At 46.9% G+C, this 16,345-nt stretch overlaps 1 protein-coding gene across 1 annotated transcript; it reads left to right on the plus strand.

Moving 5' to 3' along the window:
• The first annotated feature begins 3,233 nt into the window (after window positions 1-3,233).
• Window positions 3,234-14,516, plus strand: IL17D (interleukin 17D). The gene is made up of 3 exons (XM_084506070.1): window positions 3,234-3,474; window positions 3,591-3,883; window positions 12,512-14,516. The coding sequence occupies exons 1-3, from the start codon at window positions 3,460-3,462 to the stop codon at window positions 12,825-12,827; spliced, it is 624 nt and encodes a 207-aa protein (XP_084362196.1). The 5' UTR covers window positions 3,234-3,459; the 3' UTR covers window positions 12,828-14,516.
• The last annotated feature ends 1,829 nt before the right edge of the window (window positions 14,517-16,345 follow it).

The raw sequence follows: 16,345 nt of genomic DNA on the forward strand, positions 1-16,345 counted from the left end.
TATATTTAAGCATATTCTACACCCTTTCTATTATATGTGTACAGAAATATTTTGTTATGCACACATAATGATGTAAAGGGAGTGGGAAGCCAGTCAGGGTGCTCTGAGGTCATGTAGGTACGAGGGTTTCAAAATGTGGCACGTGGACAGTCATAGAGCAGTACAGAAACATGTGGGTTGTGAGCCACCAGACACGTCCTTCGTTCAGTGTGAGGAGGAAGGAGGCTGGGGCACCTTGTGCCTAACAGGCTCTGTGCAGACCTCACCACGGACGTGGGCACAACCGGGATGCTCTGTGCTCTGTCTGGTGATTTCCTCTGAGGCCTCCAAAGGAAAGCATTTCACTGCCTTACCTGTCTTCTGTTAGAAAACATCCATTACCCATGAAAGTCCTTGTAGGCTTTTCCATAAGTCAATGACAATGGTACAACACCAGTACATTAATAACATTACAGTAACTCCTAAAAGTTGTGGTAGAATCTAAGTTTTACATAAGCCAACTTTTTTACAATTCAGATGTCTCCAGGGTCAGCTGTCATGAGAGGCAGTACTGCACTGTTTTAGTTCCTGTGTACTGGAATCTCATCAGTTGCCTTCCTTTCTTTTTATTATTACTTGAGTGGTTAATTGGATAGTATGACGCAACTAGCGTACAGAATTGGAATATTTTCTAGAGACTCAAAGCATTAAATTCTTTGGCAATTTAACATCTATGGCATTGTTTCCACTCCTTCCGCTCTGAAGTTTTGAGCCAGACTTCTCCCAGTAATGTTGATGTAAAGCCAAGAGAGACATCCTCAAGCAACTCAGAAAGTGTTAAGAAAAGATACTGGTTTAACATAGGAAGAGTATCATAAAAAGATGTGATACGATAAGTCTTAATCATGTTGCAACACATCACTTGGAGGTGTTGAAGTAACACTAGGACAGGTGCAGTGTAGGGTTTGGGATTAGGCTGGATGAGGATAAATGGAAAGCCACTTTCCCCAGCCTGTTGCCCCAGGACACAAAGACTGCAAAGGAAAGAGTTTTGAATTCCATTAGAAAAAAAAAAAAGTCCTTCCTCAGAGCTGAAACCTGATTCAAATCCCATACAGTTTAAGGTTATGATACCTCTCACGCATAAGTATTTACCGACTTATGATTCATAAGGTACCAAACCCACAAAAATCACATTTGGGCTTTACTTGATCACTTTTCAAAACCCATGAAATTAAGTCACTTAATCACATTAGGTATGCCAGATCATTATGTTTTAAATCTGGCGTGGTCTGTGAAACTGATGTCTTGTATTTCTGTGGTACCAAGCTGGGGTTTCACAGGATCCAGAGGGAAGGGCTCTGGTAGGCAAAAAGCAAGCTTTACAACCCTTATGGCTTAGGTCTCTTCAAAGATCTGCTTGGTACAGCCCATGGGAGGAAAGTGGGGCCCAGGAAAGCTGGTTAACATTCAAGGATCAACTCCTCCAGACTCAAGAGAGGTCCATCCCAATGAGCCAGGCAAAATGATTGAGGCAAAAATGCCAGGAGGCCTTTGTGCAAGGAGCTCCAGGCAATACTCAGACCAGGGAAAATGTGGGCCCATTGATGAGTAAGAAAATGGACCTGGTTATGCAGACCACAGAGAAGGCCGAGGTATTGAATGCAGCCTTCACCTCAGTCTTTACCAGCAAGACTGGCTTTCAGGCATCTCAGGTCCCAAAGACCAGGGGGGATGGCTAGAGCAAGGAAGACGTTCACCCTTGGTGGAAGAGGATCAAGTCAGGGAATACTTCATCAAATTGCACATATATACATCAACTGGGCCCTGATGGGATGCACCTGTGAGTGCTAAGGGAGCTGGCTGATGATATGGCAAGGACTCTCTCAATAATCCTTGAATGATCATGACAACTGGGAGAAGCACACAAGCACTGGAGGAAAGAAATTGCCAGTCCTATCTTCAAGAAGGGCAAGAAAGAGTACCTAGGGAACCTACAGGCCAGACAGCCTCACAGCAGTCCCTGGTAAGGTGATGAAGAAGCTAATCCTGGAAAGCATTTCCAGGAACATGAAGGACAATAAAATCATCAGGACAAGAAAATCACATCGGGTGAGTCCAGGAAGCGTGGACTCACCAAGAAGCATGGACTCACCATGCTTGACCAACTTAAAATTTATGATGAAATTACTGTCCTGGGAAAGGAAGGGAGAGCAGTGGATATTGTCAGTAAGACTTTTGACACAGTCTTCCATAAGATCCTCATAGACAAGCTGATGAAGATGGATTAGCAGACAGTGAGCTGGACTGAAAACTGGCTGAATGCTCAGGCCTAGAGGGTAGTGGCTAGTGGCACAGTCATTTTGTCACTATCAATGTGCCCTGGGGATTAATAATGGTTCCAGTCTTGTTTGATGTCTTTGTTAATGATATGTATGAATCTGGGCAGAATGTGCCCTCATCAAGTTTACAGATGACACAAAGCTGGGAGGTGTAGCTGATAAAGCAGAGGGCCATGCTGCCATCCAGAGGGACCTCAACAGGCTGGGGAAATGGGCTGTCAGCACCTCATAGAGTTCAACAAGGAGAAATGCAAAGTCCTTCACCTGGGGAGGAAAAACCCCAGTCACCAGGACTTACTGGGGGCCACCCAGCTGCAAAGCAGCTGTGCAGAAGAGGCCCAGGTGGTCCTGGTGGGCACCAGGCTGAACAGGAGGCAGCAATGTGCTCTTGCTGTGAAGGAAGCTTGCAATATCCTGGGCTGCATTAGGCAGAGTGTTGTCAGCAGGTCAAAGAAGGTGATCCTTCCCTTCTCCTCACCACTGGTGGGGCCACACCTGGAGTGCTGGGTCCAGTTCTGGGCTCCCCAGTACCAGAGGGACCTGGAGAGAGCCCAAGGCAGGGCCACCAGGACGATGAAGGCGCTGGAGCTGTGAGGAGAGGCTGGGAGAGCTGGGGCTGCTCAGCCTGGAGAAGAGGAGGCTCAGGGGGATCTCATCTGTGTCCCTAAATCCCCAAAGGGAGGGTGCAGAGAGGCCGGAGCCAGGCTCTGCTCAGTGGTGCCCAGTGCCAGGACAGGAGGCCATGGGCACAGCCGGGCACCCAGGAGGCTCCCTCTGAGCACCAGGCAGCACTGCTGTGCTGGGCGGGTGACGGAGCCCTGGCACAGGCTGCCCAGAGAGGCTGTGGGGTCTCCTCCTTGGGGATCCCCAAAAGCCGCCTGGACGTGTTACTGGGCAGCCTGCTCTGGGTGTCCCAGGCTGGCAGCAGCCACCCCTGCATCTCGCTGTGCCCAACCCAGCGGTGCTGCGGGCTCTCCCCCCTCCTCGTCCCCCCTCCCCGCTCCCTGTCTCTGGGCAGCTCCCGGCGCGGAGCCGCTGGCACGGGGGGAGATGCGGCGCGGCGCGGGGCACTTTTCCAGCAGCTCCTCCGGCGGGAGAGCCGGCGGCAGCCTCCCCTCGGCTTCCTCGGGCCGCCGCCATGCAGCGAGGCAGGGTAAGGGCGGCGGGGAGCCGAGGGCAGGGAGCGGCGGGCCGGGTGGTGGCGGTGGCGGTGGTTATGGTGTGTGGGGGGGGTGAGCCCGGGGGTCGCTGACGGCGGCGTCGTTGCAGGTGCTGGCGGCGCTGCTGTGCGCGGCGCTGCTGCCGCTGCCCTCGGCCGCCGCCAAAGCTCCCAAGCGGCCGGCTCGGCCCCGGGGCTGCGGGGAGAGGCCCGAGGAGCTGCTGGAGCAGCTGTACGGGCGGCTGGCCGCCGGCATGCTCAGCGCCTTCCACCACACGCTGCAGCCCGAGCCGCCCGGCCGCCAGCAGCACAACGCCAGCTGCCCCGCGGGGGCACGGCCGGCCGGCGACAAGAGGCTGCGGCTGCCCGTCAACATGCGCAGCGCCTCGCCCTGGGCGTACAGGTGAGAGGTGCGGGGGGAAAAGGGGCTGGGGGATCGGAGAGGGGAGATACGGGAGGGGATGGGGGCGCCCGGGGGTGAGGAGGGAGCGGGGGAGAGGGGGACGGGGAGGGAGGGGGCTGCACGCACGGGGAGCGAGCCCTGAGGGGGCAGCGCCGGGTGGGAGCCCCAGGAGGGCTGCATGGAGAGGGGAGGGTGGCAGACACAGGGGGGAACATGATGGGACACAGGCGGGAACATGAGGGGACATGGACAGGAACCTGGCTGGAGTTAGAGGTGAACCTGACTGGACATAGGGGAGAATATGACTGGACACAGAAGGGAACCTGGCTGGACACAGAGGGGAACATGACTAGACACGGGGAAACCTGACTGGACTTAGAGGTAAACCTGACTGGACATAGGGAGGAACATGACTACACATGGGGCAGAACCTGACTGGACACAGCAGGGAACCTGACTGGACGCTGAAGTGAACCTGGCTGGACACACAGGACCATCGACAGCAGGCAGTAGCCAAGCACGCCGCCCATCACCTCATGGCAGCCCCATGGGGCTCAGATGCTCTCCCCAAGCCATTTCCCCAGCCACTGCTGGCTTCTAAATGCACCTGAGAGCAACACGTGCTCTGGGTGCAGACCAGCGGAGCTGTATCTCCACGTATCCCAACGCCGATATTCCCAGCAGTTTGCCATCCAGTTTGCTGTAAGAGAGCGTAGGAGAGGCACGAGTGCTGCGGTTCTCTACATCTGTTTTCAACCAGCACTTCGCAAACCCACATCCCCCGAGGTGGCTGACAGGCTGTTCGTAAGGGGGCGTAAAAAAAAAAAAACAAGCAAACTAAATCTGCTGTTAGGCTGCTTAATACCCCAAAACAAGGGGCTGCGCTTCTGTGGGATACTCTGGAAAAGCTTGGAAACTTTGGTCCCATTCTCACTGACAAGTCTTCTGGTAGTTTTGTCTGAAAAAGAGTGACAGATCTGGGGACAATTTCCAGCTTTCTGTGAAGACACTGCAGGCAACGGGAAGCTAAAAAGTGCAGAAACTTTAAAGGAACTTTCTTGCTACTTTCTGTGTGTTATCTTTCATAAATACTCTGACACAGTTACTGTATATCCAGCAAACTTAAATACATCTCCTTGTTAGTGATCTCCCATAAACATTTATTTTGTGGCATGGTTTTTGCCCACTTTTAGTTTAAGAAGTAATCCTACTGAAAGAAAAATGGTTTATTTGCTCAATAAGCCTTTCATAAACAAAGTATTTTTAGAAAGAGTATTTTTAGTAATACTTTTTTTTTTCAAAGCAGACTGAGAATTTTTTAACCAACCTAAACATGCAAAAAACAAGTATGATGAACACCTACTGTTAAGCTCAGGTATTTTTACATCAGTTTTGCCAAATACTCATGCTATCAAAAAATTGTTCTCCTTGTCTGAAAGTGGTGATTTCCATACTCACATCTCTTTGGGCAGGTATTTATTTTCAGCTGGAGCTCTGTATAGGCTTAGTTCGTAAGAGAGAGCGTTGTCTAGTTAGCAGATCTCCCCGCTTTCTCTCTTGATCCCATTTTTACTTCATTATTAGCGCTATGAGATGGCAACAAACATTGCAAGATGTGTGATGAAAATGTAAAATATAAAATTGCTCATTATGAACAGTAAGGTGCTTTTCTTTTTACAGCCAGCTGTTTCATAAATTGTGAAGCCAGATAGAAAAAGCATTAGGAAGATCAGGTCTGCTGAGCAGCATTCAGGTGACAGGTATTCACCCCGTTACCCTCTAAGCAATCTCCCAGATCCCACTGGAGCTGTTGCATCTCTTCAGAAAGGACGTGCTGCTCTCCATTAAAGCAGATCGTGGCACAATATGTCTTGTCAGTGGTTAACCAACTCCACTTAAATGATCACAACAATTTCTTTTCCATGGCAAGGATGTTATTCTGAAAATCCGCATACAGTGCTCTCCTGTGTTATGGAACTATTTTTATGAGCCTGCTTACATTTAATTCTCTCAGATCTTCCTCATAAATTGCTCCCCTTCCCTTATCTTACCAAGGGTCGCAGGATGGGGCACCCCCAAAGCACAACTGGCACTGTTTGAATTGAGATTCCTGCCCAGTTCCAGCATCCCAATTGAGATTCCTGCCCAGTTCCAGCATCTCGCAGACTTCAGAAGCTCTCCAGCCTCTTTTCTGCCACTAAAGAGTTACAGAGCAGTTGATCTCTCCTTAATGCAGACAGGGTCTTTTTTCCTTTTGACCTGCATTTTCATGTCTGAGATATATTGTGCTATTTCTCTGTCTTCACTGGTGTTGCAGCAGTTGCCGTTATGACCAGCTGCAGATTTCATTAACATACTGTTTGTACTCCCCATTCCAGATCATTAATAATAAAGATATTAAGTCTGGCTCTACTTACCTTCCCCTGCAGATCTCCCTAGGCACCTGTTCCCAGCTGTTTAACGCTGCTTCTTGTAATTCTTCTGCTCGCATGACACTTCAAGTCAACTGAAATTTTTTTCAAACCAGCATTTGTGAGAAAGAATGAAATAATTTACTTAGAGATCCATGCGTAACGTCCACCCTACTGCTCTGTATCCAAGTTTGTCATTCTGTTCAGTGTGGAAGAATTAGGCTTGACTGAGTAAAAGTACAGGTGATCCTTGTGTGGTTTCTTTCCTTGTCTTTGTTCTGTTGGCATTACTTATTTTCTATTTGATATCTTTAATTTTGTTATACAAATTACAAGACTTACATCACTTCTGGCTTGCTACAACCCAGAGATACGGGAGTTGCACGTGGATTGCACCAAGGATCCATCTGATCCAACATCCTGCTGCTGGCAGGTAACTAACAGTTGGTATTTCAGGCAAAAGTTAGGGGAAAATACTAATTCATCTGCCTGATACTGAAATTCCATCCTGATGGTCACAGGAGATCAATGTATAGCTCGGAGCATGAAGTTCAGCCACCCGTATCGCTCCTTACCCTGCGGAGCTATAAAGAGACATCAGAGTTCCCTGAACTGAAGTCAGCTGAGCTGAGTGAAATCTGGAGGATGCTGGATGTGCTCAGCACTGCGGGGAGTTGGGCCAGGAATTACCCATTTTTAAAAAAAAAAAGTAGAGTCGAAAGCAGCAGCTCTGCCTTGAAAGCAGCATGCTGTGAAATCATCAGGCCGACGGTGTGCCAGCTTGTGACCTCTCTCCAGGCACTGCTTGGTAGCTCTGCGTGGACACTCAGTGAGACCCAGGCAGCCTGCTTCTACAGGGAAGTGCCGTGGTCCTTGGCCATTGCTGTGCTTCACAAAAGTTCATGCAGGGACTTCTCTCAACACCCCGCCGACAGCACAGGATGGGTGTCGCTTGTTAAAATCTACAGCAGCCACAAGGATGGTGAATCCTTACCAAGGCAAGCTCAGCTCACGCCAGTAACTTGACTCGTGGACACGAGCCATTAAAAAGGGGTTAATTTTAAACACGTGCCTACACATTTGTAGGCTCTGGTTGTAAAGCTGGGTGTAAAGGTTGAGCCGTCTGGTCCCGCTGAAGTCAATGGCAAGTTTGCAGACAGTGCTGATCTGTGATTTCTGTGATGGTGCTGTTCCATTCATCAGCCCCAGGTGCTGTTCCATTCATCAGCTGTTTATTTTCATCGGCTTCAGTTTTATTGTCTGTTGTCTTAGGGCTCTAATACTTTTCATGGCTAGAAATCACATGAAGAGTTATAGGAATACATTCAGAGGCTTCTGCAAACACACTTCTGCATGAATTTGGCAAAAACCTTGATGTGTATTCAATAATTCATTCCTGATTCTGAATTTCCAAGTCTCATGGCTTCTGTGTTTGTCTCTGGGAGCTTACTCCCATGTTTACTAAAGGTTCACTTACTGGGTTGAAAGATGAGCTTAGAGCTTTAGTTTCTCAAAAGCTGAGCCTGCCTTCTTTTGTTTTGCATCCAGCATTTTGTCTCTGCTAGAAAAGTAATAAGGAACTTCTGTAGAGAGGTGATGGTTTCCATGGGGGGTTGTTTACTGATAGGCAGTAAGATGAAATAATCAGCAAAGCTTCTTGACATCCTTTAAGGATTCCTTCTTAAACTCCTTTCCCGTACTGAGTTCCTAGGCAGCAACACTGAGTAAAGCAGAGATTTAATTGTTATTGTCAGTGTTAACCTGATCAGGAAACCCGGTGTTAGCTAGTCCCTTTCTCAGACGTTGCCTAGCTTGTTTTTTCTGCTTTTCAAAAAACAATTTCAGTTTATATACATCCTTGGCTTAGTGCTTATTTAAGTAAAATCTCAATAAAAACAATACAGGCAAGTTTGTCTTTACCACTGAAGGCAAGCTTGTCTGCTGTGCTTTTGAAAAAATGTCATGCAAGGGTGGCATTTCCTTTAAACAAGACTCCAATGATTTTCAAGACCCTTACCCAGCTCATTTTTCAAGATTTGACATTATCGTGTGGCTCAGCATGCAAGACCCAGAGATGCAGGTGAGGGCAAGAACAGAAGGGGACGCAGAACTGCTGTCCTCGTGGTTTGAGTGCATGCTCGTGCAACAGCTGGATGTTGTCAGAGGTCTAACATGCACAGCATCGTCCCTTTACCTTGCACTCTGAAGTATTTACAGCATTAGGAGCTAACAACTATTTTTTTTCCCTTAGCAAGACATTTATTTCTCTGTAGCAGGAGTTCTTGTGTTGAGTTTACATCGTGCTTAGTTTATTTGATACGCAGATATTTAACTCCAGTGCTTGTGTAACTGAATAGCCTCACGCCAGCTGTGATTTTCTGAAGAGGTGGCTGGACCTGCCAAATCCAGCACAGCATCTGACCCTCTGGGTTTGGACTACGAAGTGGCAATATTATTAAAAATGCTACATCTGACAGTAGCAGTACAGGACAAGACAGATGAAGTCTTTGCAAGAGCTTTGCTTGTGACAGCAGCGTCTCTCTTGATTTCCAGGCTTAGTGCATAAACGGCAGGAAGTTTGTTTTTCACTGGGAGCTCTCAGAACACTTACAGGGTCATAAGGAAAAGCACCCTCGAACGAGTCACACTTCATTAGCAGTTCCAGTTCAGTACAAACCCGCTGCTTGTTCCAGCAGATGGAAACACAACAGCCCCGCACAGATCGCTGCTGTCACTTGCAGCTGAGGTGCACGGGCTGGGCAGCAGCTTGCTGCATCACCAGCAACATCGACAGCTCCTCTCAGCTGGGGCATCTTTCACTAGGTGCGGGAAGGAGTCGGGGAACCTGGGGCATGCTTTTTATCCAGATCTTTAACCCAAGTTTAACCAAACACATTTGTCCTGTTGCAGGAGAAGACTTAAAAACGTGACTGGTAGTGCTGGGAGTAATGGATCTGCATCAGGCTTCAGCAGCAGAGCCTGTCGTTGTACACACAAAGCGATTACGTGCAGTGCGTGAGGGCAGGAGGCAGGTCTCACAAGTGCCCTCACATGGCTGGGTTACTGGGGTTTGCTGGCAGTGCAGACCCCATCAATCTGGGCTCCCTAGAAAGAATAAAACGGGGCTTCAGCTACACTTGTTACATTTCTTAACAGGTTTGAGCTGAAGATGCAGAACCCTGGGTATGGTTCCAAAGAGCCGTGTACGTTTAGTGCAGCATTTGGTTTCAGGAGGCATTACTCCCCACTTTCTGGTTCGTTATTACTGAAGTGCAGGTCTGGATGCAAAACCATGTTTTGGATTCACTTTGGGGTTTGGAGCCTCTCTGATTCCTTTCAGTCCTCATCTCATGGAGCAGCAGTTTCTATACCACACTTGAGAATAGAGGAGATTTTCCAAATAGAGGAGGAGATTACACCACACCATCCTTCCAGAAAACCTCACTGATGCCAGACTTTTGCTACATGAGAATTCAGAATGGGGAAGTTTGTTGTAGACCCTGATTCCAGTGACACAGTCCTCTTGTTATTAGTGGAAGTGCTGTTTGCACCAAACTTTTTTTGTGCTTTCCAGTAACATCATAAACCAGGTGCTAGAGATAACACAGTATGGGAAATAGCACTGCCTTGACACACGGAGAGTTTAACAGCCTGCCACTGAAATTATTCACGTTCGGGTTTGAAATGGGAATGTATCGCAGGAGGAATGACCGTATTCCACTTACTGCTGGCTAGCAGACAGTTTATTTCACATTGGTGTGAGATCCTGTAACATGAAGGTATTTCCTGGGGAAAGTAAGCAAGTGCAAATGGGACAGAGAAGCTTTGCAAAACCTATCTGCAGCATCACAGATGTCTGGCTGTGGGGGAGCTGGTCGCATTTCTCTGCGAGGAAATCAAGTTCCTTAAAAAAGGCAAAGAATCCAGAATATAGGGTAAAATATATACCACAAAAATAACAGTAAAAAAGTCTCTTTTCTTTGATGAAGGGATAAATGGGTTTGTGTTTGTCTAAAGTTGCAGTTCCAGATTTGTTTCAATGTGGTACACTGGGGTTACTTCTCCTGAAGAGAGCAGCCTCCCTCCGCCCCCATCCACAGCTGTGTGTCCGCGCTGCCTCCTTCGTGTAGGACTCTGCTCCACGCGGCAAGACAGCTGAAGACCCAAATCCAGCTTTCAGCCAGGCAGCTTTACAGCTGGAGGAATTCCCCCGTCAGTCCTGTGACCAGGAGAACCTGAGCACCAGTGGAGGGCAGAGGTGTGAGGGAGAGACGGGCTGCAGATTTTGATGAGTAAAGTGCCCGTGTCGCTACAGCTGGAGGCAGACTTATGCTGCCCCTTCTGCAGCAGAAGTCCCTTCTTATCTCAGAGTTCACTAATACCTTCTCTAATATCAAAACTTTGACTGTTATTCATTTTTTTAGCCTCCGCTGCTGTAATTTCCAGGCCAAGCACGGGAAATGATTGATTATGTTTGCAAGAAAAACCCCACTCTGCTTCACTGCTGGAAAACTTACCAAATAAAGAGGCAGTCAGACGCTGCAGCAGAGCCTCTGGGCAGACCGGGGAATCTCCTGTGGAGGTTTTTAAGAGCAGGCTGGACAAACATCAGCAAACGCCTCCAAGCTTGCCTCGGTGGAGGCATTTGGCCCAGGTGACCTCCCCGAGCGTCTTCCCACTCCCGCAGCCTGCAGGAGAGGCCTGGCAGCCCGCTGCGTGTGGGTGAGCAGCCTGCTGCGTGAAGGGGGAGCAGGGACACGGGGGAGAAAAGGGTTTTCTGCTAGGTGAGAGGTGAGTGAGTGCTGCTGGTAAGAAACACGGGGTCAGCATCCTTCCCCGGGGCTCTGGGGAAGGAGCATGGGCGCGGCCCACGCTGACACGCAGCGCGTGGCTCAACCAGCTCTGAAGCAGGGCCAGTGCTGAAGTGCCAGGGCAGAAAGGGATCTGGGGAGAGGTCCTCCACAAAGAGGACTGCGGGCGTATGTTACACATATAAAAACAATCCTCTTTTTCTGGCAATGCAAACATTTTTGCTGGACTGATGGCACCCAGTTGTAATTAACGAGTTACAGCCATGCCCTGCAATTATTTCCAGTTTAAGCAGGAGAAGTGGGTGAAGATCTAAGCAACAAATCCATCATCACCATGATATTCTTTGTAACTACACACTTCATTTTTTTATGCTGTGTACTCCTTTTTTAATTTCAAAAAATAAACCACGCTGACTTTATCAGCTTTTACCGTCTGCTGAGAACACCAGTTTTGAGGCAGTCAGGATCACTATTACTTGAAACCCAAATATCATGCCTTTATTTCTGCCTCCAACTGCGTCCGGTGAGGAATGTTGTGTCTTGGACTCCGCTGGTGCAAGCTGCACTTAGGATCCAAGCTGTCCAGCAACTGCTAATGGGAACTTTCCAGAAATGGTGCTTTAGTAAGCAAAGCGAACGGGTAAAACAACAAAATGTAGGACAACAAAAATAGAGGATGTACGCTCTGGAACCTTTGGGGCAATGCCTCACTTCAAAACGTGGCAGGAGAGGGCAGCAAAAACATTAATATTGCAGTTTATCTCAGCGTAGGCGTGCATGTGTTATTATTCTGTTAGAGGGAGAAGCAGAGACAAGAGAGGTGAGTTAGGGAAAGAAAAACCGAGTTCTGCTTTCAAGAGGAAGGAACCTTTACAATCCTGAACACCCCAAGCATACGAGGGAGCAAAAACTATTGCAGAAAGAATTGTACAATTTAACTCTATTTAAATTATAAAACTTTAAATCATCACGTCATAGCTTCTACAGTAACAGTGTTAACAAGTAGTTGTCGTAATTTTTAAGAATTTAAGGTGGATAAAAAGTTTGGAAATGTCCAAGGTTTTTTTTTTAATGTCCCAGCTACCCACTCAAAGGCAAGACGGACTGCTTTTAAGCCCCCGAATCTCACGTTTCGGAAAGCCAGGCACTTCATCCTTCGGCGTGCGCTGTAGGACCCGGGCAGGTCTGTAAGCTGGCTGTTCATGCTTTTTCTTTCCGTTTTACAAATAAGAAGCCAGACAGCAACAACTACAGCTGTTTTTCCTGGCCACAAAAAAAGAAAAGAAAAAAAAGCCAGCAACAAAAACGCTGTATAAATGTTTACAGTCAAACAACATTACAATAATGTTTTCCAGATGAATACATGGAGAGATGCTAATGACTCTGTATTATTTGCTTTCCCGTAGAATTTCATACGATCCCACGAGATACCCTAAGTACATTCCCGAAGCGTACTGCCTGTGCAAGGGCTGCCTCATGGGGATCTTCGGCGAGGAGAATTTCCACTTCCGCAGCACCCCCGTGTACATGCCCACCGTCATCCTGCGCCGCACCTCGTCCTGTGCCGGGGGCCGCTACGTGTACACGGAAGACTACGTCACTATCCCCGTGGGCTGCACTTGTGTCCCCGAGCCAGAGAAAGAGGCCGAAAGCGTAAATTCCAGCATAGATAAGCAAGAAATGAAGTTGCTTGTAAACCAGAACAAGCCATCATCAGAATGAAGAGTGTATGAAGAGTCATCTGTACAAGATTGGCTTCACATTATTTCCCCACCTCAGGAAACTGCACGACAGCAGAACACTCAGCAGCTTACCCTGATTCTCTACTTGCAGTCATTTCAGTTATAAGATGGAAATTTTTGCCCGGTCACTCAGATCATTAACGACCGCAATTCGTACCAAGAACTTCTTTAGCTCATGTGAGTATTTTTACAAATTCCAGCGTAGCTTCTTCTTTTTTTTTTTTTTTCCTTAGAGCAGAACATTTTATTCTTGCTTATTCACAGTAAATTTTAGATGATGCAAATGTACAACATGCTATCTGTTACTATAGCAGACTACTGGTTGTAGATATTTTAAAGGAGTCTCTTATACTCTACTTTTAAATACTTTTATATAAAGATCACACAGCTACCACACGTGTGTTAAGTCAGCAGTTAAAAGGATGTTTTTTCAGGCAGGGAGAGCCTTCCTCTATACTGCATATCTCAACTCACAGCAGTGTTCTTGGCTGTTACACCTTTGGCTGTTTATATACTACAGAACGGGAACCTTCGCTGTGCAGGAGTCATTCATGAAACAACATCCTACGAGTGCTGTTTTTAAACTTGCCAAATTGCTAAGGGTACACAACTGTTGAGGAAAAGCATGCTAGGATATTATAAAAGCACAGTGGACGTTTCCAGTGTGGACTAAGTCTAATTGCAAAGAAAATATCCATTAGGAAAAAAAAAAAAAAACACACCAACAACCTTGGGTCCCAAGAGTTCTGTATTAGATTTCATTCACCATTAGCTGCTTGCTGGTTGTTGTGATAACATTGTGTTCTGTGAAGTTGAAAGGCCAAAACGTTTTTCATGTTAGGAGAGGAAATTCTCCATTTAAAAATCAAGTACAAAGGGTAGGCTTCATCCACGTACCTGCAGATGAGTAAACAGTCTACACGCTTCACGTTTAGATGGTACAGAGGTCACTGAGGTGAGTCCCAGACAATCCAAACTTGTTAAATCCAAGTGATTTATACCATTAGTGCTGCTCGTTTTTCCCTAGGCTACCAGTAGCAGACAATCACCTGCAAAAACACTCAGTTTTCCATCTCTGTAGCCTACAGGAACCTGGGAGCAAAACCTAACTGCAAACCCTCGATTTCCAAAACCCCATGTTTCCAGAGCGAGGGCCCAAAGGCTGACTTAGTTGAGGGAACAATAATCAGGAATAGCTGGGCATACCCTGCATGACCACAACTGCTCCAAGAGTCACAATCACCAAAGCTGATAAATCTCAGAATGAACACCCCAGTGTCTTCTAACTTTTAAGTTGACTGACTGTGACTGCAATGCCATTGCAAACCAGAGTAAATACTGTATGTGCCAAGGTCTTTGCTGCATTGAGAATCTCTGAATTGGGCTTAGTTCACACGGAGGACGTCCCTACAATGGCACACTCACTCCTTTGGGCTGTCATTGGATGAAGAATGGAAAGGCAACAAGCCGAACAGAATTAACAAGTTAATAGAGAATTAAAATCATATGACAACTTCTTGTCTTGGTGTGCAATTACTGACTGTGCCCTTTATGACTCAGTACAGCATAACAGTATTTTTATAGTGCAATCTGTAGCTTCTTACAAAGCTTAAAACAACTTTTAAGAGCTCCAGAAACCAATAAAAGGAAGATTCTCATCACAATGTCAGATTGACGTTTATAACCATGTTTCTTTGCAGATGTTTTTTTTCACAATTCTACTTGTCTTTAGCTCTGTGTCTCCTCAAACCAGGATGCTTCTAGCTCAAAGGGATGCTCAAAGAAAGGTTCAAAGGAGGTCACAAAGTGTTTACACTACTCAGAGAACAGCTAATTGCCTACCTGCTGCCGGCAATTAAAGGTAGTTACCTGTTCCCCAGAGAATGTAAATACTTGCAGCTATTACAGCCACTTTTCCATCCTCCTAATATGGAAGGACTTCTCACCCTCTGAGAAAAGGGAAATGCTAATCAAAGACAGAGGGCCTCAAAAGGGAGGCACAGCCAGAGAAACACTGCATTAGATGATGCTTCAGCAGTCCCAGTTCCTTAAGGTTTCACGATTATGCAGTGTTTTCTTTCCACGCTCACACTTCAGACAGGGTGAAATCGGACCTTCAGACTCCCCAACATATAAATTCACTGTAAAATACTGTAAAGCCCCACAGCAACAACAAAAAGACCCCAAACTGTACAGCCCTCAACACGTAGTAAACACTCAACTACAAAGTTAAGGAGTGTCCATGCATTTATTTGTGTGGAATTGAGAAGGAAAAAAAAAAAAAGAAATCTTGCTTTTTGCTGTAACACTCTGTCCTGCAGGCATAAATTACAGCATCAGTTTGAGGTTTTCCAAGTAACCAGAGCATGTTCTGGGAATTCCTGGGAATGCTGGGCTCAGAGCAGGTAAATGGAACACAACTGGTTCTGCCAACCCAGAAAAACAGATGCTGTAGCTTACATAAAGCTCCAGGAATTGGATGACTGAAAGGAAAGTATTAGGGAACTGCAAAACCTCAGCGGATCAATAGATTATGGATGTTGGCGACCTCCTTCCCTGCATACTCAATAAGTGCAGAAAGCTTCCCATGGTCGCAGGCACCTCCATGCTATTCCACTTAGAGACCGACTTCCTTTTTTAATCTTCATTCACTTCTGGGACAAACACTTTGGCTGAGCCAGTTTGCTTCCTGGTCCAGCTCTCCCATTAGCTGTCTCCTAAAAGCCGTGTTTACGTTTCAGCGTGAGCAACTGTTTGATAATAATTTGTTAGTGAACAACTGTTTCCTAATAGTTCACATCAAAAGCGATTAGCCATGCAAACATTTGTTAACCTTCACAACACCCTTCCATTACGCCCTCCCTCCACATTACTCACGTGGAAAAGTTCGAGTATTAAATGCAGTTTGCGTTTGTTTGGACTTTTCCCCCCTTTTTTTAAGATCTCATCACATCATGGATTTATATCAGGTTGACTTCAACCGCGGTGCGACATTTTCCAGCTTCTCGCCCTCCGGTTACAGCTGCCGTAGCCTTGCCTTTAATTTGCACGGGGGGAGGGAAGTTCATTGGAGTTGCTTCAAGGCTCACAAACTGTTGACACAAGGCAGACATGAAATGCCTCATTGAACCAACTCCAGGCCCAATAAATGCAAACAATTCAAAGCTGAAACTATCTGGCAGCTGCGGCTGATTTGAGAAATCTTTTGTTGTGCCAGGAAAATCTTTTCCTTCAATGAGGTTGTCCCTGGAATACATTAGGAGCCACAAAACACGGAACAATATCCTCGGTAAAGAACTTTTCTTCTCTGTAGTGTCACTTAAGATACGCTGGAAAATTCATGTCCCGCGGGAAGGCTGAGGAAACCCTGAGATGCCAGCTTAGGTTTAAAGGCCTGTCATTACACGGAGCTGTTTGCATGAGCAGGCAGTGACCTACAGCTGCAAGCAAACACGAAATCACCAGCAGCAAGTGGACAAGGGAAAAAGGCTATCACAC

The sequence above is a fragment of the Aythya ferina genome (genome assembly GCF_964211825.1).
Source record: "Aythya ferina genome assembly, chromosome: 1".
NCBI lineage: Eukaryota > Metazoa > Chordata > Aves > Anseriformes > Anatidae > Aythya > Aythya ferina.

Coding starts and splice junctions, on each gene's coding strand:
- IL17D (XM_084506070.1), top strand. Junction 3,884..12,511: donor GCCTCGCCCTGGGCGTACAG/GTGAGAGGTGCG, acceptor GCTTTCCCGTAG/AATTTCATACGATCCCACGA.